At 53.2% G+C, this 22528-nt stretch overlaps 1 protein-coding gene across 1 annotated transcript in view; it reads left to right on the top strand.

The window, feature by feature from the left end:
• The first annotated feature begins 2162 nt into the window (after positions 1 to 2162).
• The window catches only part of LDLRAD3 (low density lipoprotein receptor class A domain containing 3), a 150011-nt gene continuing 129645 nt past the window's right edge, over positions 2163 to 22528 (top strand). The window contains exon 1 of the mRNA XM_008072338.2: positions 2163 to 2314. Coding sequence (XP_008070529.1) covers positions 2227 to 2314 — 88 coding nt within the window. The 5' untranslated portion in view covers positions 2163 to 2226. The remainder of the gene's footprint in view (positions 2315 to 22528) is intronic.

Here is a 22528-nt window from a genome sequence, read left to right as displayed (position 1 = left end):
TGCAGTGGAGAAGGTTGGCAGCAAAACAGGTGTGTCCCTGCGTCCGAGCTGCACGGTGTTAATCCACGTCCTGTGGTGCCCCAGGTGGCGTCTTCCTGCTCCATTTTTGCTGACTCTGGTCTCTAGGCCCGAAGGGTCCTTGCATTTCATCACACTGTGTCCGTCGACGTCCACTGTAATTCCACCTCCTTCTTGGATCTCTTTTGGTTCCTCTGAATTTTGAGTTGATCTTAAGAACACTGGGGAGTTACTCAGTGACCTCTTGGAACCCGGAACTGTCATGATTGATTTGCTGTTTAGAAAACTCATTCTGGCCACAGGGGCGGTAGTTAGAGTGGCAAGGTGGGAGGCAGGAGGCTGGTGGGGAGATGGCACACTGCAGCAGTCTGGGGAAGAGAGGGTGGCCATGGGTGGCAGGAGTCGTAGCTGCGTTAGTGGACTTGGTGACGGGCCATGTGAAGGGTTGATGGAGTGAGGGGTGAGGAGGCATCCAGGGTTCCTGTGTGGGCAGTTGGGCAGGCGGGACCCCTCTCCGTGCGGCTTTTCCAGAGTCCTGCAGCGAACCACAGAAACTCCTTGTCAGTGAGAAGGTGTGCATGCCTTTTGGAGTCAGTGCAGGGCAGGGGAGGGGCATGGGAAGCGCCATGGTCCAGGGCTGTGTATGCTGTGGTGCTGGGGCTGTGTCTGTGCCCAGTGATTGGGGCCCACTCGCTGTGGTTGTAAGATATCTTTACTGTCTGCCCAGGAGAACTGTCACAGCACAGAGTTAGCGCTCCTCTGTGCCAGGAGTAGCCCAGGAACACGGCCCAGGGAAGGCAGTGTAGGTGCTGTTAGTGGAAGGGGTGCAGGCATTCGCCAGGAGACCCGGCAGACTGAGGGGCATCCTGGGAAAAGAGCAGCAGTGTAGGAGACAGGCACAAGGGCCCCCGAGTCAGGGATCTGGAGGCCAGTGCTGCTGCCTACCGGGAGAGCTCGAGGAGAGGATCAGGCCCTTCCCACCTCCCAGACCAGGCAGTGTGGACCCCTGGTGTTATCCATGGTCACTTTTCCAGCCTGGATCGGGGCCCTTCTCTCCCCTGGGCCCGGGCAGTGTGGACACCTGGTCTCACCCGAGGTCACGCCGCCCTTTCCTCCTCCTGGGTCACTCAGGGGTGGACACCTGGCCTCCCTTGTGGTCACGCCCTCTTCTCCTGGCCCAAGCAGAGTGGACACCTGGTATTAGCTGTGGTGTGCCTTCCCAGCCTGCAGGAAGGTGTCTTGGCCCTCGTCTGTGGGTGGTTAGGACATGGCTTGAGCATCTGTCACAGACGTCCAGCCAAGGCTCCTGGAAGGACTCGCGAGGGATCTCTGGAGCTCAGTGTGTGGAGGATGGGTCTTTCTCTTTTTCTCCAAAACTTTCCTGCTCCTCGTGGCTTCACATCTCCAGCACTGACCACTCAGGCTGCGACTCACCAGTCGGTGGGCCCTGGCTCCCTTGAAGATCCATGCCAGGGTCTGTAGGCGGACCCACTCCTGCCCCACCTTCCCTACTCCCCTGGCTTGCCCACACCCCCAGCACCCCCACAGTGCTGCCCTCTCTGCTTTCTCCCCAGCCTGAGGTTGGCTGTGGCACAGGGCCCGGGCGCTTTGCGACTCTGCTTGGGGGAGCTGAGTCTGGGCTCGGTGCTCAGCCTTCAGTAACTCCTGGCCAGCAGCAGTTCTGTGAGTGTGGTGCCCTCCTGGGGGTCAGGAGGTCTGAGTTCAGGAGCCAGCTGGTCTTTCCTGGCAGGATGGTGTTGTGGGTCTGGCCTCCAATCTCCCAGTCTTACCACCAACCTGACTCCAGTTCCAGAACTCTGATTGTGGGGCCGCAGAGTCTACTGTTGAGACACGGGGGTCTCGTGCTCACGCTGGAGGAGGGAAAGGTGTGACCATGGGTAAGGCCAGGTGTCCACACCTGCCTGAGCCAGGAGGAGGGAAGGGTGTGGCCACAGGACTTTCGCTTCAGCCTCTGCCGATGGCCAGAAGAGCCTTTGGGTTTGCCAGCCAGTCTTTCTGACGGAGGAAGAAAAACGTCAGTGAGCGCCGCGGTGTGCCGCACTCGAGTGTGCTCCCTGAAGGCTCCCTCCTGGTGGGCGGGGCTCAGTCCTTCTGCTGGCCGTCTGACCTCCCTGTCCCTCCCCCACAGAGAGCCAGCTGCTCCCTGGGAACAACTTCACTGACGAGTGTGACGTCCCGGGCAGCTTCATGTGTGGCAATGGGCGGTGCATCCCGGGCACCTGGCAGTGTGACGGGCTGCCCGACTGCTTCGACAAGAGTGACGAGAAGGAGTGCCGTGAGTAGCCACGCTTGGTGGGATCTGGGGCGGGGAGGGGAGCCCTGACAGGGGAAGGCTCCCGAGGGGGTTCCCGAGCGGGGGAGGGGTTTCCGTAGGGAGGGGGTTCTGAGTGGGAGACAGGATCCCGAGTGGGGGAGGGGTTCCTGGGAGCTTCCTGAGCTGGGGAGGAGTCCTGGACCGAGAGGGGCCCCTGGGCAGGAGAGGGGTCCCAGCTGGAGAAGGCGTTCCTGGGTGAGGGAGGGGCCCGAGCTTGCTGTTGGCTGGAGCGCCAGTGACTCCATTCAGCCTCTACCTTGTGCCTCTGTCTTGGCCTCATGGTCTGTGCTGGCCCAGGGGTCCTGGAGGTTGTGGAACCCTAGCCCTGGGGAGCAGAGCTAGGGCCTGGCACCCACCAGTCCTCCTGGGATGCCAGGCCCTCCCCTATCACTCGCTGTCCGAGATCTAGAGGTCATGCAGCTTCAGACCTCACACCCAGCCCCTGGCAGGTCTGGTCTGGGAACTGGGGCTGCCTGAGCCGAGGCCCTGCTGGCGACCCTCCTGAGAACAGCGTGGAGCTTTCTTTCTGTCTTTCTTTATTCCTTTTTTTTGAGAAAGCAGAATTTATTGAGAGGACAGAAAGGCTCCCACAGTGGAAGGGGACCCAAGGGGGTTGCCACGCGTGGCGCTTCCTGACGATTGGCGGTGGCATGGCATCCTCTGGAGTTCAGCACAGAGTTAGTACTGAGCAGACACCGTGTGCTCCCTGCCCTTTTCCTTGCTGGTCGATGTGGCCTGGGCTTTGCAGGGGCGCCACCCCTCGGGGCACCACCAGGGTTTCCCCAGCCCTTCGGCTGTATCCTGCTCCTGAGCCATGCATGAAATTTGGGATGATGGTCATCTGCAGAAAAGAGGGCATCTGGGTGTTAGTCCAGGGTCCAGGTGTCTGGCAATCCTGCCCCGTAGCTGATTTTCAGCCTCCTGCTCAGCGTGTCTCTGCAGCGTTGCAGGGGACGCCTGGCCATGGCACCTGGGCAGTCACCCGGGTCCCCTGGCAGGTGGGACACAGGCTCATCTCACGGGGGACCCCTGTGGGGCCCAGCCAGACCATGGTCCTGGGCTGCCTTGTGGGCTTTGGGCACCAGGCCACGTGGTCTCTGACAGCAGAGCTGTGTGCTTTGGCTTGGAAGCAGCCACCTCCTGAAAGCCAATGGAGGAAATGACGGAGGGCAGGCCAATCATGTGCACTTTTGGCAGATCAATACTGGGACATTGGGCCAGGCTGTGGACTACAGCAAGCAGTCCTGGGTGTGGGACCCATGCCCTGGGATGGCTGCCCACCCTGCGACTAGCCCTTGGCCCGCCGAAGGCCCAGGACTCCCCATTCCTGTTCCCACTCTTCAGAGGCATTTGGGGATGCAAAAATTGGGAGCATGTGTTTTGGGGGAAATATTTCATTCTGTTTGATCTTTGTGATTTTTCTGAGCTGATCATAATACATTTTTATTTTTGTCGTTTTTTAAAAAAGTGCTATGCCTATTTCAGCTTCTCCCTGTCACTAGCATGCTTTCAAAATTGCTAGAAACGCAGAGCTTGTAACCTGAGTTTCGCAAGAGGGAGTGTGCGTGGGCTCTGTCATCTGCCCAGTGCTGAGGACTACTGAACGCCAGGCCAGTGTGTGAGATCACAGAAGTCGGGTCACAGCGTGCGTCTGAACTCAGGAAACTCTGTGTTGTTAGCCGATGGGGACTCTCTGGCCTCTGACCAAGCTGGGTTCCCAGTTCTGAGCAGCTGTGTGATTTAGTGTGTCTGTGACACTCTGTGTCCTGCCAGCCCAGTCCCATTGTCCAAGGAAGAGGAGAGAGGACTCTAGATGTTCCGGCGGCTGCTCGGAGCCGTGGGGTGGTGGGGGCAGGCACTCTTCCTGCCTGTGTAGCACCGTGGCCCTCCCACTTCCCGTCCTTAGCCCCAGGTGTGGCAGAGACTTGACTGGCACTTGTTTAGCCTTTTGGTCACAATGTAATTTAAAAACCACATATCCAGACACATTTTATCTTTAAATTGTAAAAACAGAAGTGCTTTAGAAGTTTAAACGCTAGAGGAAAGCAAAAAGTTTTCTAGAAAAAATTCTACTTTCATTTCAGATTTCTTACAAATTCTCTCCCAGCTTCTGAGTGGAGGGTGTGAGTCCTGGAGAAAGACATTTATGTCCACATCTGAGTCCGTCTCTGCCCGTAGGAGTTGTGTGATTTTGAGAAAGTTATCATAATGTTCTCAACCTTCTGGGGGGATTAAAGAGAATTCTTTATCCTCCTGGTGCCTCAGTTTCCTCCTTTCCTGAGCTGTAAGGCTTCTAGCACTCAGCACCACTTACGTCTGACTTTTGTGGGGCAGCCAGCACTTTGCCACAGGAGCTGTTGCTGGTCAGTCCGCACACACGCTTGAATAGGTTCGTCACCATGGGAACTTTCGACTGACCAGATGAATCCCCCGCTTCTTCTACTTAACATTGGAGGCTGATGATGGCCACACGCTCCTCGAGCGTTCACTGCTGTCTTGGGAGGCTGCCGGTGCTCCATCGAGAAGTTGCCCTGCCATGGAGTCCTTCCCCTGTGGTTGGGTGCTTAAATCTCTTGTTTTTTCACTTCTGATGATCCTATGTTTAGGATCATTTGAGGCATGTGTCCATACCCGAACGACAGACATACATACTATCTCAGTCGGAGCCAGTGTGGGCAGGATTGCATCTCCAGGGTGGTCATCCTGACCGTCTTTTCAGGGACTTCTGGGAGCAGTGCAAGGTCTTTTCGCCTTTGTGTGGGGGCGGGGAGGGGGGGGAGTGGCCCTGTCTTACCTGTGAGTCACAGAGCCCTTCTCTGACTCTGGAGCAAGTGGGCCCTTAAGGGGAGGGGAGTTCAGGCAGGGGCCTCTCACCTCCGAGCGCCCTCCGGAGCCTTGGCTTGGAGAGGATCACAGGCTGTCCCAGAGAGAATCCCTACCCTTCCAAAGTGCATTAAGGAAAGGCATGTCATGCAGGGGTGGGAGGTGGGAGCAACCCCTCCTGGGTCCACATGTAGCGGGAAGACAGAGAGATTGTGACACCAAGACTATTATAGGAAGTGGCAACTTTATTATGCCGGCGGGCTCGAGGGCTAATGCGTCCAAATCAAGCCCCGCAGAATGGGAGAAGCGGAGTCTTATACCCTTGTTTAGGTAAGGAAGGGGGTCGTGTTGAGCGATTACATATTTCCTTTGGAATCTTACAAGGTTGTACTCAGCAAAATCAGATCTTTCAAAGAACAAATGGTCTCCAGGAACTGCAGTGTTGTAAACCATCAACTTCAGAAGAGGGGTTTTGGATAAGTCTGTGAATTAGTTACCCTTTTGCATTTCCATGAGAGCTGTCAGTCTCTAGCCATTCGGCCTTTTTCAAACAAAACTGTCCTGGCACCTGGCGGGTCTTTAAAGCTTGCAGCTTGGCTTTCAAAAAGAAATACCTTTAACTGCTACCAACCCCGTTTCTGCTACAGGGTTAGTGGGAGACATTCTGTCATCCCAGGTGATTGCCATGGGGCCAACTGCTGATTCTGAAGCAGCTACTCATGTGTTTCTGCGTTCGTTCACTCAATCATACAAGAAATATATTTGAGCATTTGCCACATTCTGCCACAGTGGACTAGAATTAGTCGCCACCTGGGTTAAGATGCTACTTTTCTGCCTCTTGGATCAGGAGAAGAGACTCACCTTGGGACACTTTGAGTGTGTTTCTGTTATTGGTTAGTGGATTGCCCTCAATGATAACATTATCCAAATAACTTTTGGATGACATTTTAGGGAGTGCAAGATGAACAGAGCCACCTCAGCCGCGCCCGGGCACTTGTGGTATGGTGACTCGCTCGACCAAAAATGCCACCTGGAAGGGATTGTTATGTCATCTCCAGATGAGGGGCTCAAGCCAGAGCAAACATACAGAGCCCATCTGGGCCCAAGAGCAGGCCCCTAGCCTCCCCTACCCTGGGGACTTTGTCTTCCGCTGCAGAGTGTGTAACATGGGTCCCGCCCCTACCGTGACTAGCCTGCTGTTTAAAACATTCACAAACATCAGTAACGTTTTTTACTGGAAATGACTTTTAAAACAGCTGCGTTGGTCCCATGAGTCTGAAATGTTTTCTGGAGGAGACTGTGTATGCTGACTGCCACTCGCTGTCATGGCAGTCCACACATTCAGAACCTGGAACCAGCGTCTTGAGATCGCCTGCCATTTCTGTCGAGGTTTAGCTGCATCTTTCTGTGTCCTCACCAAGTGGGGAGAGGTCTTGGATATTTGGGATCCTCATTACAAAGGGGATCGTGTTCTCCTCTGGAAAATTATTATTATTAATACTATTATTAATTTAGAGCCTGGGTGAGACTGCAGGAGGCCCCAGGTGGGAGAGCCGGCTGGGCTGTCGGGCTCCTCTTCCTGGCTTCCGCGTCCTCCTCCTCATCTGCCTCCAGGGGCGCCACCTGCCATGTGTCTTTCAGGCCTGTGGGAAGGCGGTTCCTCTGGGGCACGGGAAGCTGGACTCTGGCTTTCTCAGGGCTGTGCTCGGCAGTCTCCACCGCCAGGGCCTGCGGGTCAGGAAGCTCCCGCAGGATGGACACTGCTTGCGGCCTCCTCTGGGCTGTGGTGGCCGCGGGCTGTGGCTGGGAACGGTCCAGCTCTCCCCTGCAGGGGCTGCAGGACTGGCCTAGCACCAGGTCACTGCAACCAGTGTCCCCGTGTTCCTGTGCTGATGTCCCGACCCCCACGACCTCACATGTGACCCTCTTGGAGATGGGGCTCTTTGGAGCTAACGGGGAAAACAAGCCCGTGGGGGCGGGCCCTGATCCTGCGTGAGTGGCATCCTTATGGAAAGGGGCGTCTGATGCAGAAACCCCGGGAGGAGCCTGCCCTGTCTGGGTTTCGGACTTCCAGTCTCCAGGACTGTGAGACAACATGCTTCTGTTGCTTGAGCCGCCAGTTTGGGACATTGTTATGGCAGCCCCAGAGACTGGCGTCACAGTTGACCCACCCCTTATTTTAGGAACGAGGGTGTGGGTGGCAGCCGTCCCACAGGATGACGTCTGCACACCTGCCTTCATCTTTTTTCCGACAATTTGAATAGGAGGACCTTGCTTTACGTGTTGAAGCGTGCCCTCAAAAGGACATGTTGATGTTCTAACCCTGAGGGTCTCAGGAATGGGCTGTGCAGATGTGCTCAGTTAACATGACGTCATATGGGTGGGGCGGGCCATGGAGTCCTCATACGATAACACGAGACACAAGGGAGTCTCTAGGTGATGATGGGCCGGAGACGGAGATGCAGCTGCCAGCCAGGGAGCACCGAGGATTGGTGGCCACTGCTAGGCATGGAGAGGCTGGGGATCCCGTCAGAGCCAGCTCTGCCACAACATCATTCTGGGCTCTGCCTCGACACCTGTGAGGGCACAGCGTCAGTGCTGTAGGCTGCTGGGTCTGTGGCTGCCCAGGAGAACACACGTACGTCCCAGTGACTCCTAAGGCCGTTTGGGCTGCTGCAACCCATGCCGCTGGCTCTCAGGAGCGTCATGCCCCCATCTTCCCTGCTCGTTGCCTTGTCCTGTGAGCAAGGTGGCCCTTTTCCTCCAGGCCTTGATCTGGCCACGTGCTATTGAGTGCTGTGTTCCAGAGGTCTTCCCAAGGAACAGACGGCACATCTGGCACGTAGGATAGTCTGGGGATGCTGAAACGTCGTGCTCAGCACTTGCCTGCCGAGCACGGAGGCAGGGACGCGTCCCTTTAGCCCCGAGGTGGTGGGACCCAGGCCTGCATGTTGCAGCCTCCTTCCCCACAAGTCATCTTGTTGTTTGCATATTCAAGGGTCTCGGGTAATTCCAGGCATGGCCCCCACCTCACTCAGCTTCTTCCACCTCAGACGTGAGACCCCAGGTCCTGAGGCCAAGCACGGGTTGTGGGGTCAGGCACACTGGGCTCTCCTGGCTTCTGAGTGTGGCCTTGGAGGCCCTGGGTGCTGTTTTTGCCCTTCTCCGCACCCGTTTCCTCATCTTTGCAGTGGGGATGACAGCAGTCCCCATTTAAATATGTAAAACATCTCATCAGCACTATGTCCAGGCCGAAGGCCGGCAGAAAGGAGTGGACTTCACACGATAGGCGCTGCCTGGTGCACCAGGCAACAGTCCGCTCTGAGCCTCGCATGAGCTGATGTGTGTGAGGCTGGAGGCTGCTGTGAGTTAAGCATTCAGTGAGCGCCAGCTGAGCCCCTTACAGGCAAGGTGCGAGGAGATGCTGCTCACCACCCCAGCACCCTTCCTGCCCCTGCACCCTTCCTGCCCCCAGCACCCTTCCTCCAGCACCCCTCCTCCCCTTCCCATCCTTGGGTCTTGCTCTCAGACCCACAGAAACATCTTAACTTGCTAAGTCAGTATCTTTTGCACTCAGGGGAGTCTTGAGCAGACAGGCACAAATACCATGAAATTTCCTTCAACTTCGAGCTCCAGGAACCACGTGACACCCAGGGGGTACAGACAAGAGGGAGACAGCATTTGAGGGCTTGGGGTGAGCCAGGCTCTGGGAGGCGCAGGAGTAGAAACTTGGTGGAGACTCCTCTGCTTTCACAGACCTGCAGTCGCCGCCTACCCCAGAATAGCTGGCCATGGTGTATTCTCAGTCCTGCACAGTGCCACGCCTGAGTGGCTTGTAGGATGACGTTTTGTCACGTGAAGAGCCTTTTCCAGCCTCCATGGATGTGTGGTTCTTGAATCCAGCCCCACTCCCTGTGGCCTCCGTGTTTCAGGCCAGAACTTGTAGTTGCAACCTTTCCAGCTACCCCAGACATGATCCTCCTGTGGGACTCTCAGCTGGGATATTGGCATCACAGTGACTTCCCAGGCAGGCCCTACATACGACACTTATCAGGCTACACTTGACATAGCCTGAATTTCACCTTGTGCAGACTTACCTAAAAGGCTCCTGATAGATTTTTGAAGGTGCTGGTGATTTTTCACTGGGTGGAAAAATACAAGCACTCCAGTACTCTCTGGGTGTGTTACTCTAGAATGCTCTGGCTACTGTAACAACACCACAGACAGGGTGGCTTAGGACAACAGACATTTGTTCTCTGGCAGTTCAGGAGGACAGACGTCCAAAGGCAGGCTGTCATGAGGGCCACACGCCCTCTGAAGGCTCCAGAGGAGCTTCCTGCCTCTACCTGCACCCGAGGGTTCTGGCCACCCGAGTCCCTTGGCTTGTAGATGTCATCCTTGGGTGCTCCTGCTTGACTGTCTCTGTCTCTGTGCTTCTGTATCCTTGTTTCTCTCTTCCTTTAAGGACAGTGTGGCCACTGGATTGGGCCCTACCCCAATCTGGTGTGATGTCGTTAACTCAGTTGTCTCAGCAGAGACCCGATTTCCAAGTAGGTCACAGGGCAGGGCACAGCTCGGCCTCCTGTACTGACCAGCACCGAGGAGGAAAAGTTCCCCGTGGTGGCAGCCGCCTACAGATGAGGCCTTCACATGCTTGGCTGCCATGTGGATTCCCGCTGCATCCCCCAGGGGCTGTGACTGCTTTGACCTCCCTTGTGCAAGGTGGTGTGGGGCAGGACCAAGGGTGTCAATGGAGTGGGAGGGTGTGAGCCTGAGTATTGCCAGTGCTAAGTGAGAAATGCATACCATTCAGAATGCTGGCCGTCTGCACTCTCTCCTGTCGCCTGTGCCGGGTTTGGCCACCTCCGTGGCAGAAGGGTGTTCTGAGTGCTGGTCAGCCTGTGGCAGCTCTGTGCCTTTCATGGCCGTGGCGTGGGCGGGTGCTGTGGACTAAACTCAGTGTTGCCGGCCCTTGCCTTCCAGCCCTGCCTGGATGCTGGGGACCCCGGCCGGGGTTCCAGCCAGTTGGGCTACATTAGCAGCCAGGTTAATGAATCCAGAGTTTGCACGTAAAAATGGGATTGCTGGGTTTCCCGAAAAAGAAGATGCTGGGATGCTTCCGCACTCCCAGAGAGCCCTGCCCCCTCCGTGCCTATGTGCTCAGTCTGCGGTCCAGGGCCTCTGGGACTCCAAGACGTGCATTCTCTTCCCATTTCAACGGGCAGCAAAGCTCCTCAAATGGTTCCAGGGAAACAGAGTAGCTTCTTCCTGGCTGCACATCGAGTCGTGGTGGGCGCTCCCTCAGGATGCCTTGGATTCAGTGAGGTGCAGCCGTCTTCTTAGGATTGTCAGCACGAGTTGTCTTGACCGCAAATGCTGAATGTTTCCAAACAGATCGATGGCGTGGGTGCGTGCTTTCCTTAGGGTGCTGTACGGGCAACTGCTCCCTTGTCCAGGAGCTGCGTGGCTGGGCCAGGGGACTCAGCCTCAGTTTCCTCATAACTCCCGGGGAACTTCTGTGAGGATTAAATGAGTTGAAATCCCAAAACCCTTGGAATGGCAGCTAGTGCAAGCAAGCGCTCATCAGCATTCGGTGTTCTCTTCCGGAAGCGTGGAGTCACATTCTGGTCTAGACCCCAGCTGGTCACTTCCCTTCCTGGAACCTCAGGTTCTTGTCTGGGAAATGGGTGCAAATGTGAAAAGGGGCCAGGGCAGACGAGACACAGAAGTGCCCGCATCTGGCGCATAGTGGGAACAGCGTAAGACACTCCCTGCCCTCCCTCTCCCCAGGGACACGCTGCCTACCAGGGTAGTCTCCCGTGTTGCCAGGGTGTTCCGTCCAGGCTCCCTCAGGCATCAGGTTCTACTTTTTCAGGTGACAGTGCGTGCGACAAAATCAGTGCCTTCCCTCCCCCAAACCATTTGAGGAGCTAGAACCAGGGACCCCGATTGTCTGGTATAAGGTGGGTGAGGACACCCAGGTGGTGGAGCCCCACTCCACCGACAGTGCTCTCGACTTCCTGGGACCCACCCCTGCCCAAAAGGTGAGAGGATTCAAGCGTCCTGGTGCCCCCTCCTTAAAAGACCCTGGCTGCTCTGGCTGGGGAGGAGGTTGAGTCAAGCCTCTCGAGGCTGGGCTTCCTCGAGCCTAAAGAAAAACTGGGAGGAACGGATCCCAATGAGTGTCTTCCGAGACAAGAGCCACTTTCATTTTCTAAAGTCACCACATTGCTCAGTCCTTGGAAAGTTTTGTTCCGTGATTTGGTTGGGCCTCCCATCCGATCGATGCCTGCTGGTGCCTTCCTCAGACTCAGCGGCACCACCGAATCCCACCAGGCCCCTGCTTGCTCCCCCTCCCAGGCCACAGCAGCTGATGACTGGGACCTTCCACTGCCTTCCTGGCAGCGACCGCTTTAAATGCCAGTACTGCCACCAGCCAGGAATGGGTGGCACGAAGTCATCTCTTACATCGACCAGCGTCACTGCATCTTGCCCGTCCTCCTTTCCAGCTCTACCCGCTTCTTCTTACCTGAAGTTAACCTGAAGTTCTCAGGCTCGGCAATTGCTCCCTGCAAGGGAAGCATCTCAGTGACTCTACCCTGAGCTGGGGCCACGTTCCTGTGTTTCTGGAATGCGTGTGGCTGGGCCACCTGACCTATCACTCTGGCGTGCTCTCCTTGCCAGGGCTTGTCTGTAACTGCAAGATATAGTCACTGGTAAAAGGTTCGGCAATTGCTAATAAAATTTAAATGGCTGCAAAATCTCAGCCATCAAAAAAATTTTTTCCTGGCACATCCAGACAAATCTTGCTGATCTGAGTGAAGCTGTGACTGAGCAGTCTTTAACTTCAGTTTTGTGCAGACTTGCACTTCCATCCATGATGCTGCTCGTGTGCAGTTGCCAAATGGCCTTTTAAAAAATGCAGAGAGATGAGAAAATAATAACTTAAAAGGGATGGTGTGGTGCATTTAATAGTGCAGACTTGTGACCAGAGAAATTGGTTTGCTGGTAACATTTGAGGATGAGTTTCTGGAGGTTTAGAGTGGGAGAGGGACCCTGCGTGGAGAATCGTTGAGGTCGAAGTAACTGCATGCCCCTCTTGAAAGCATCTCAGGAACTGTAGACTTTTGACATGGTTCATACCAAGTCCGTTGCTAAGATCTCTGCAAGAGGAGTCCCATGAAGTGCCGGGAACGTCATAGGGTGAAAGTCTGCGTGCATTCTGGAATCAGTAGCTGGAGGGGCTGAGAGGTGCCTGCAGGTGTTCCCTGATTGGCATCACGGAGCTTCAGGTTAACTTGAGGTAAGAATGCAATCCTCGACTTCCGTGGGAAGGTATCATTTCCTGTGCCTGAATTGTTTATTTCTGTCATCCATGCCCTTTGTTTTGGGGGCACAGGGGGGAGACCGACAGTCAGTATCTCAGATTATCCATGGGGTGATAATCTATAAACACATGAGCGGGTCTGAAGACCACTTGGCTCCTGCTGTCCCTGGTCGAGGGGAGGGTTGTTGCTTCTCCTGTTCTTTTGGGACCCAGCAATAAAGCCTGTGATGTTGCTGACCTCCTGAGAGGGGTGAGGAGAACAGGGCTGAGAGTTTTGTTTCTTTAGGGGAAGGAGGAGAGAGGCCATCATTCTGTTGCCCTCTGGAACCACAGAGAGAGCTAAGAAAGGGCCTCAGGGTGGGCCAGGCAGTTGGAGGAGGGTGTCGGTGCTGAGGAGGTCCCATTACCTGTTCTCCCTCGGCATTTTGACACTAGCCCCTGGGAGGTAACACAGTAGGCTCCTGGCCGGAGTTCTGCTCTTGTTCCTGGGCCGTGTGGGCCCATCACTGTTACTGTCGCTGTGCTGAGTGTCCGCCAACCTTGTCCTGTTGAGACCCGGGCTTTGCCAGCTTTTTGATGCTCAGCAGCATATTTTCACCTCTGTCAGTGCCTGGGAAGCCTGGGGCACCTAGTGAAGCTCTCAGGGACAGGGAGCAGATGGCCTTGAGGTGGGACCCGGCAGGTGTCTGCCACCTGCTGCCTGGCATTAAAAACCAAACCAGGGCTGCCCCCCGCTCCCTGGAAAGGAGGCCACCAGCCAGTGTTATGCTGCAGTGGGGCAAGTGTCTGCAGTGCCTCGGTGATGGGCACTTGCTTCCGTGCAAGGCCTGGTCGCGAGTCCATGGCCTGCCCCATCCCTGCTGCCACTCAGGCCTACGCTCAGTGTCCCTTCAGATGGACATGGAGGTGAGGGTCCTTCCCCCTTTTAATTTCTTCATTTGTTCTTCTCAGAGTGCTGGTGTCTTAGTGTGTTCAAACATCATTAACTGGGTGGTTTATAAACAACAACGCTTATTCTCACATTCCTGGTGGCTGAAGTCCAAGATCAAAGCTCTGGAAGAATCAGACTAGCTAAGCTCACTGGACTAAGGAGTGAGGAATTTGCTTGGACACATCTGCCATGCCAGCCTCTTTTGATACCCGGTTTGAGGGCACCTGACAGCCTCCCTTCCAGTACGTCTAGGCAGACGCGTTGCAGCCAGTAGGCTGGCCTCAAAGCCGACTGTTCTGAATGGAAGGTACTGCTAACGGGCTGGTGGCATGACACAGGGAGGGCTTTGCTCTGCTCTTACGTTTCCTCCTTAGTAATTGCCTCCTGAAGAAACCCAGTGGATCACAGGTGCTCTCGCTGCAGTGCCCGTGAGGGAGAATGACTTTATCTGAGTCAGAAACGAAAGTCTCAGCAAGAAGTTTCAACAAGTGTTGCCAACAAGATTACGTCCTCACTAGCAGTGGGTATCTCAGGAAGGCAGGATAATGACAGTTGCTCTTTTCTAACCTCTTAGTCTTTTTGCGTGGCAGGTGGTGTGTGGAGTACACATGCCTGGCCTTGGCCTGACTGGGTTCGTCCCGGCTTCTTTGCACACTGGGCAGGTTACTTAATCTCTCTGTGAAATGGAGAAGTGATCAAATATCATCCATCCCCTAGAGTTTAAGTACCTGCTAATCCTTGGGCCATAAACAAAGGGTGAGGAGAAATCTACCCAGATCCTAGACGGTCATCTGTGACGGGTTGGCACGTCCGTCCGAGGCCCATAGGGACCGGCGAGAATCCCGCTCGGCCGTGGGCCTGCTCGTGCACCTCTGCACTGAGGGGCCGGACTTCCATCACTGTTTCTCCAGTTGTGCTTCTTGGAGGTCCTCCACAGGAAGAAAAGAGAGCACCCGAGCCGTGGGGGCTTTGAGCTCAGACCCTTTTTTGTGGAAAGCAAAGCAGCTATGGGTCTGTTTTTAAAAAATATCTGTTGGCTTTGTGTGAGGTTTTGTTTTCCTGGAAGGTTCTGTGGCAAACTGACAAAAGGGCAGATTTCTCCCGGACTCCTCCTCCCAGGCAGCCTTTTCTTTTTCCTCCTTACGCTCTTGGGCGTGATTCCCAAGATAGCACCGTAATTGTCTTTCTCCAGAACAGAGCCCACTTCCGACTCTCAGTGTGGGAGCACACAGAAATGTGTTTTTTTGTTTTTTGTTTTTTTTGAGTTGGAGTCTCACCCTGACACCCAGGCTGGAGGGCAATGGCACACTCCCAGCCGCCACAGTCTCAACCTGCTGGGCTCCTGAGATCCTTCCGCCTCAGCCTTCCAAGTAGCCGGAACCACAGGGGTACACTACCATGCCCTGCTAATTTTTGATGTATTGTAGAGACGAGGTCTCGTCAAGTTGCCCGGGTGGGTCTCGAACCCGCGGACTCAGGCAGGCCTCTCGCCTTGGCCTCCCAAAGTGCTAGGATTACAGGCTGAGTCACCAAGTCCAGACAGAAATGTGTTTCTTATCATGAGATCCCTAAAGGTCGCAGTGGAAGCTCCCTGTGAGGGAAACGCTCAGGCTGTGGAGATTCTGGTCCCAGCCTCACTCAGCCGGCTATGTCTGTGGCAAGCCTGTCCTCCTGGCTGAAGGGGAATGGGCAGATTACTATTCTAATCGACAGAAGTGACTGGTGCACATCTGCCTGGAATCCTCTCCCGGGACTCCAGGAGAGAGTCTCCTATTCTTTTTGCAGATGGCCTTTAGGCAATGCTGCTAAGATCTCTGGGCAGTGCCGTTGACCCTGACAATGGGCCATGTACTGTTAGGAGACAGGCCATTCACAGTCACTGTGGGGCTCCCTGGAAATGTTGTGTGAGCACCTCCAGACACGTGGGTCTCTCTTAACAAGGAGACACCCTCGTGCTAACAGGCAACTGCACCCACAAGCATGGCGCTTGGCAGGGTTCCCCTAGAGCCCATCATCCCTCCCCTTCCCTTTGCTGTGCAGAGTTCATTTCAGAAGGAAACATAAACCGTGGCACGTGTAATCATGCTCTGATGCAAACCAAGCTTTGGCAAGTGTGAATGACCATGAAAACAGTGTGTATATGAAACACACATTCCCTGGGCTCTCTGTTTAACATTCCAGGTCTTCTGCCAGGTTCCTCTCCCCCATTTCTGAGTTTCAGAGATGTTTTGGTTTTCATTCCAGACGGTGGGATTTGTGCCACTGTGTGCCTTTTCTTCCACCAACCAGCAGTGTTCCTTGAAGTCTTATGTTTGAGGCTGGCCTTGAGGAGAATTGCATAAAGCAGTGACACATTTACCCCAGGCATGTCTGCAAAGGACATGGTACAACCAAACCCAAACAATTCAAAAAGCAAAGCAGTGCTTCTGTGAGTGAATCCCGGGGGAGGCTGGTTTGCCATAGCTGAGCAGGGGAGAGGGGTAATTATTCTCTATTCTTGGGCCTGCTTGGAACTTAGAGCATGGGATTTCACCTTTCTGAGCCTTCTGTTCCTTCTAAGTAGAAACCTATGCATTCTTCCTGGCATCTTTTAAGAGATACTGGTTATTTACAAATTGACATCACTTGACTGATGGAAGTTCAGAACTATAAAACACCAACTCTGCTGCTTAAAAAGAATAAAGATGGATGGACCGGTGGGTGGATGCATTGATGGATTGGTGGATGTATGGATCTTTGGTGAGTGGATGGATGAATGTGTGGATGGATAAATGAGTGAGTGGGTAGATGTGTGGATGGATGTTTGGATGGATGAATGAATGGATGGGTCTATGGATGGATGGATGGGTGGGTGAGTGGATGCATGGATGGATAGATGAGTGGGTGGGTGGATGGATGGATGGATGGATGGATAGGAGGGTGGATAGGTGGGTGGATAGATGGACAGATCTATAGATTGATGGATAAAGACAGGGGCCTTTCATTCTACAGCTATGTCCCCTCTTGGAAGCCTTCCCTCCCTTCCTCCCCAGGCTTGTCCCTGCTCCCGTGGCACTGCCCTTTGTAGCTTTGACTTGTAAACAAGCAGATACAATACACAGATATAGGTGCCACTTTCCAAGTGATGTTAAAAGCTTCAGGACAGGCAGACAAGGGCCTGCATAGGACTTTCTCACTGTTATCCCGCACCAAACATCAGCTCCTGGCACGTGGAGGATATTCAGTATGCGCTTGTTGAATGAATCAATGCAAGACCAGGAGCGTTGCTTGTTCTCTTCTACCTCTCTCACCACTGTTCTCCCAGAGCTAGTTTTCTCTGATCAGGGGCCAGATGGGATTGCTGAGGAGGAGTGGGATTCCTCGCTCCTGTCTCTCTCTCTCACACACACATGCACGCACACATCTTTCACTCTCTCCCCATTTTAAAGGGGTCACCCGATTGATTTGCCATAACAGTCTGTCCTCACGTCCTCCCTCTCCACCTTCCCTGACCCCAAGTCCCGGTATTAATTTCTCTTCTGGAGGTAAATCTTCCAAGTTCTCTTGTCTTCTTTGGGTCCCAGGTGGTGTGAATTCTGGGAAATCCCTGTCCCCCTTTCCCCCAAAACCTTTGTGTAGACACCTGTTATCATCAACTCCAGTCATTGTGTCTGGATATTTTGCTTGGATTTAAAGACCAGAGGCAGGCTACTGAGGGCCTTCTGTGTTCAGGAACAGGGCAGAAGCTTCTCTGTTTAATTCCAGGCTGGCAGGGGTACTTGCTGTGCTTGGCGCAGCCCGGGGTATGATAGACAGCCCAAGGGGCCCAGAAGAGCCAGCCTTCCCTGGTGTATCTGTTGCCTGCACAGGCTGGGTGCTGGGTACAGGGGATGCCAAGCAGGAGACACATGCTGTGGCCTTCCCAGTTAGCACGCCTTGGTACAGAGAATCCACTCGTGCTGTGGGCAAGCAGGCCAGCTCTGCAGGCCTGTGTTTTCTCATCTGTAGAGTGGTTCATCGCCCCCAAGCGATTGACAACTGCTGATCTCTAATTTTGAACGAGGATGCCCTCCTTGTGAAGGTTCACATGTAGAAGCTACTGCAGGCAGGCAGGGGTTATGCAGGGTGGTAGGTTCCCTTAATGCGTTTGTGGCCCGAGGTCTGGGGGTGGGACTCCTGGGTGTGCACATTGACCGAGTCTTGTGTGCTGGGCCCGCACCTGGGGCTCTGCATGGGGACCTCACTTTGTCCGCACCCCTCGGAGTTCTGCTAGTGTCTTGTATAGGTAGAGAACTGAGGCTAAGAGAAGTTGACTGAGCCAAGGAGGTGCTTGTGAGGCGGGCACACAGACATGGAGCCTGATGGAGCTGAGCTGTCTCTAGCTGCCCTGCAGGGGAGGCGTGACAGGCTACACAGAGGTGTCAGGATGCTCCGGGAGTGCGGTGTCGGGGAGTTGCAGCGCGGTCCCACTCTGCAGACACCGAAATCCTTTCTGGCTTTGCTTCTCAGCCTGGAGGGTGCAGCCAGGGCTTGAACCCCCAGAACCCGACGGGGCCCTTTACTGTCTCCTTTGCAAGTCATGGCAGGCACACTCAGGACACTCAACTTCGGTGATCTGGTAGGAGGGTGCCCAGTGCCATGCCCTCATCCCGGGGTCCTCCCTCTGCTACCCAGAGCTTCTCAAACTTCCTGTGCATTCAGAAGGTGAGGGCATCTTGCAGAATGTGGAGGCTGGCTCGGCAGGTGTGTGGCTGATTGTCCGAGTTTCTAACAACCCCCTGTGGTTGCTGTGCTGCTGGTCTGAGGTCTACACAGCATGACCTCACGTCCTGAGTAAGCTGCTTCCCAGAACCTTTCTGGAAGACTTATAATCTGCAGGCCTGCGAGGGGCCCAGGACCCCGCAGGCATTCCAGGGGGCACACTCTGGAAAGCCCTGCCTCAGCCCGTGGTTCCTGTGATTGTCACAATCCCTAGGGATTGAGCCCACCTTGGGAAAGCCTGGGCCTTGGGTCTGGGATGGGGCCAGGAGCCCACTGTGTCTTGTGTCCCAGAGGAGTCGATCCACGCCAGGCTGGGAATTCTTGCTGAAGCTCCCACTCTGCCTCCTCCTCTTGTCTCTCTTCTGGCCCCAAACTCTCCCTCAGGTTGGAGTTCTGCCAGCCCTTGTTGTTGCTGCAGAGTTGTGACTGGGATGCCGCCTCCGCCCTCTGCACCTGGCCTGGCCTCCTTCTCGACCACATACTGCCCTGGGGAAGGTCTCCGGGAGCCCCGCTAGTCAGACCCAGCAGACGTGGGCGTCCGTTCTGACCTGAGCAGTGCCGTGAGCAGTGCTGCTTGTTGGGATGAGTGTGGTGCATGAGTGACGAGTCCACACCCATCCTTTCCGAGTCCGTGCAGGTAGGGTGGCCTTTTGGGGTTGGGGTTCAATCTGATCTGGGTGTGACTTATTTGCTTGTGTCATGGGATTATGGGAAGGGAGGATCAAGAATCTCTTGTCTCAGAATTTGGTTTTAATGTTCGAACACTTCTTTCCATTCTTTCTACTGATCACATTTCCAACAAGCTTTGGCCACTAGGAAACTCAGCTAAAATTTGAGCCCTGATGCTAGTTACTGTATGATGCTCTGTGGAAGGCATTTTGTCCGTTATCTTTGTTCTTCTGCTTTTCTTCATAGTCTCCCATTTCCCTCACTTTTAACTGATTTATTTTTCAAGGCCAACCTAACTTATGAAAAGAAATGATGAATTTATAGCAAATAAGTCTATGGGTAAAGTGTGTCCCTGGCAAATTACTTGATCACTCCGGTTCCCAGTGTCCTTTGTAGAGGGTTGGTGATCGTTCCTAATGCACGGGTTTTTGGCGGTGTGTAAAAGCAGTCATACATACAGGCACAGGGCATACAGTGGACACTTGGCGAGAGCATCTTTTTCCTCTTTCCTCATGTGTGGGGAGGATGAGTGAGTCCTGCACTGGTGCCTGGGCAGGTGGAGGCATTGGAAGGTGACGCAGTATGCTGTCCTGATGAGCTGTTAATTGCACTACCAACTGGCGAACTCCCTTACGAGGTCCCACAGTGAGTGACAGGCTGTGATCTTGTCCTGTTTTTAGTGGCTCTTTTCACTTACAGTAAATGGGATCTTGAGCAGCAGAAAGATCTTAGGTTTAGTAGCATAAAAGGCTTGCCCCAAAAGCCCAGCCTGGAAAATAGAAAGCATTTACCACAAAGAACTTGAGTCAGACCCACAGAAACTTCTTATTACTGTGGCAGCTGAATGTTTGGCCAAGCCCTCTTTGACTATAATATAGTGGCTATTTGATGAAGCTAGATTTTAGCCTAGTAGTGGGGCATGTCAGCTGTGTGTTTCAGTGACTTATTGGCTCATAAAATGTGCCTGTTTGCTTACTGATTTTTACTGAGTAAAATAGTCCTATTTTTAGGCAACTCGGTCTCCCATTGCCTGATACTAAGCCACTTTGGAAGTCACAATCAACAACAACAACAACAACAATAATAGTTAAAGCAATAAAAGCGTGTAGCTCTTGCTGGGCCAGCATCTTCTTATGCAGCCCTCATACCACTTTGTAAGAGGTTTCATTGCCTGTTTTGCAGATGCAGGGGTAAAGCCCAGGGCAGGTAGGCAACTTGCCCATGGTCATGGTTCTGGTGGTGGGTGGATCCAGGATTTGAGTCCAGATGTGTCTGACTCCTAATGCTTTGTTCTTAACCACAAATATGAGTTATTTCTTTCTATAAGCCAGAAATAGCAAAAAGTTTGATTATTGACCTTTACCTAGCATGGGGTTCTTCAGCTTCAAAAGTATGGACATGTTGGGGCCAGATAACTTTGTTTTGGGGCAGGCTGTGCTGTGCGTTATAGGATGTCTGGCAGTATTCCTGGCCTGCCCTCTAGATGCCAGTAGGATCCCCGCCCTGCCCTCCACCCCAGTGCAGCCAAGCGTTGCGTGGGGAACAAACCCGAAGAACAGGGGCGGAATCTGGGCAATCCTGAAGCGAGCAACTCTCATTCCTGATGTCACCAGATCTCTTAGGTCTTAGGAGTTCCCAGAGCAGAATTTGGCTCTGTTCAGAGGGCCATGCAGTGATCGCCACTGTCTACTTTTAGAGCATTTTCACCCCAAGAAGGAGCCCTGCACCCACTGGCCGTCATCCCCAGCCCTCCCTTCCGCAGTCCCTGGGAACCACCTGTCTCCTTTCTGTCCTCATGAGTTGCCCATTTCCTGGAAATGGAATATATACATGTGGAAATAGAACCCTTTCATAGAAACGGAATCATGTAGTGTGTGGCCTTCGGTGTCTGGCTCCTTCCATCTAGTCATGGTTTCAAGGTCCATCCACGTTGTGTTGCCTTTCAGAACTTTGTTTATTACCACATGATAGTCCACTGTTCGGAAGGTAGGGGTCCTGCTCTGTCCTCTGGCAGGTAGGTTTCTGGTTATTCCAGCAATTTGTTGAGAAGACTGTTCAGTGAATTTTCTTGGTGCTCTTGTCAACTATCAATTGACTGGAAAAGTGAAGGTTTGTTTTCAGACTAGATTTTATTATCAATCCTTGTGTCAATAACACACTGTTTTTATTATGCTAGCTTTGTGTAGCACATTTTGAAATCGAGAAGTGTTGTCCTCTTTGTTCTTGATTTCAACATGGTTTTGGCTACTGAGAGTGCCTGGCATTCCCATATAAATTCGGGGTTCACGTGTCTGTTTCTACAGAGAAGCCAGTTGAGGTTTTGACAGGGATTGCATAAAATCTGTAGACTGATTTTGGGAGTATTGCCGTTTTAATAAATTTGAAGTCTCGATTCTTGAATGTGAGTTTTTTTTTTTTTTTGCTTATTTAGGTCTTTACTTTCTTTCAATGATGTTTTATAGTTTTCAGTGTACAAGTATTCTTTTTGTAAATTTATCCTTAAGTATGTTATTCTTTTTGATACTGTTGTAAATGGAATTTTTTTCCTAATTTCATTTTTGGATTGTTGATGGCTAGTTTATAAAAAATACAATTGATTTTGGTGTGTTCATTTTGTGTCCTGCGGCCTTGCTGAGCTTGTTTCTTAGTTCTAATAGGTGTTTGTTGTTTTTAGGGGAAGGGGGTTGAAATTTTTCTGCTTCCACAGACAGGGAAAGGTCTAAAAGGATGACACAGAACGTGGCTGTGTCCTAAGATGTGTCATGTGGACTTGAGACAGATGCGTTCTGTGGTGGGGGGGGGAGTTCCACAGACGTCTGCCAGGTCTAGCATGTTGCTGGGGGGTCCAGGCCTTCTGCTTTCTTGTTGCTCTTTAGCTGGTTATGCCGTCCATTGTTGAAAGCAGGGTATCTAAGTCTGCACCTGTTTGATTATTTGTTTCTCCCTTTAATTCTGCCAATTTTTGCTTCGTGTATTTGTGGTTCTGTTACTAGATGCATATAATTATGTCTTTCTGGTGGACTGACCATTTTATCACAGAAGTCCTACTGTGTCTCCAGAAACAATTTTTTTGGTCCATTGCATTGACTGCTATTCGTGTAGCCGCTCCTGCTCTCTTGATTTCAAGTAGTTTTTCCTAAGCCTCTCAGGGTATTATAATGTGCAGCTAGGACCGAGAGTCGCTGCTCTTGAAGGCCCCATTAGATGCTCAGCGTGGCATTTTGTGATTCTGGAGACGGGTGTGGAAGGCATTAGGGAAACTTCTGGATGTCTGGACAAGACTTGTGGTGTGTTAAAGTACTGTTTTCCCGAAAGAGTTGTTTCCAAGTTATGTCAGACCACCCCAGAACCTTCTCTCGGGCAGCCTGTTGGAGCAGCTTGAGTGCCTCCCTCTCTCTGTGCCCTCGACACGAGGAAGGACCTTGACTTTGCCCTGATGTCCACCATGGCAGCCCTGTGTCTCTGTGGCGTACCAGTGGCCTGATCCGCATGTTGCAGGCCTTTCTTTGTGCTCTCTGCAGGCATGAAGTATCAAGGAGACAGACTCTGAGCTTCAGGGTTCTGCTGTGCATGAGGGTGGTGGGGGACGGCCAGGGACACCTTTCAGAGATGCTTCTAGAAAGCTCCTCAGAAATGAGCTGCCTCATCACAAAAGTCTGAGGCAAAGAATGTGCCCAGAAACGAG

The sequence above is a fragment of the Carlito syrichta genome, unplaced genomic scaffold (genome assembly GCF_000164805.1).
Source record: "Carlito syrichta isolate Samal-C Ts95f unplaced genomic scaffold, Tarsius_syrichta-2.0.1 Scaffold315126, whole genome shotgun sequence".
NCBI classification, from domain to species: Eukaryota; Metazoa; Chordata; class Mammalia; order Primates; family Tarsiidae; genus Carlito; species Carlito syrichta.
The sequence above is the reverse complement of the archived record's forward strand: the minus strand, read 5'-3'. Positions and strand labels throughout refer to the sequence as shown.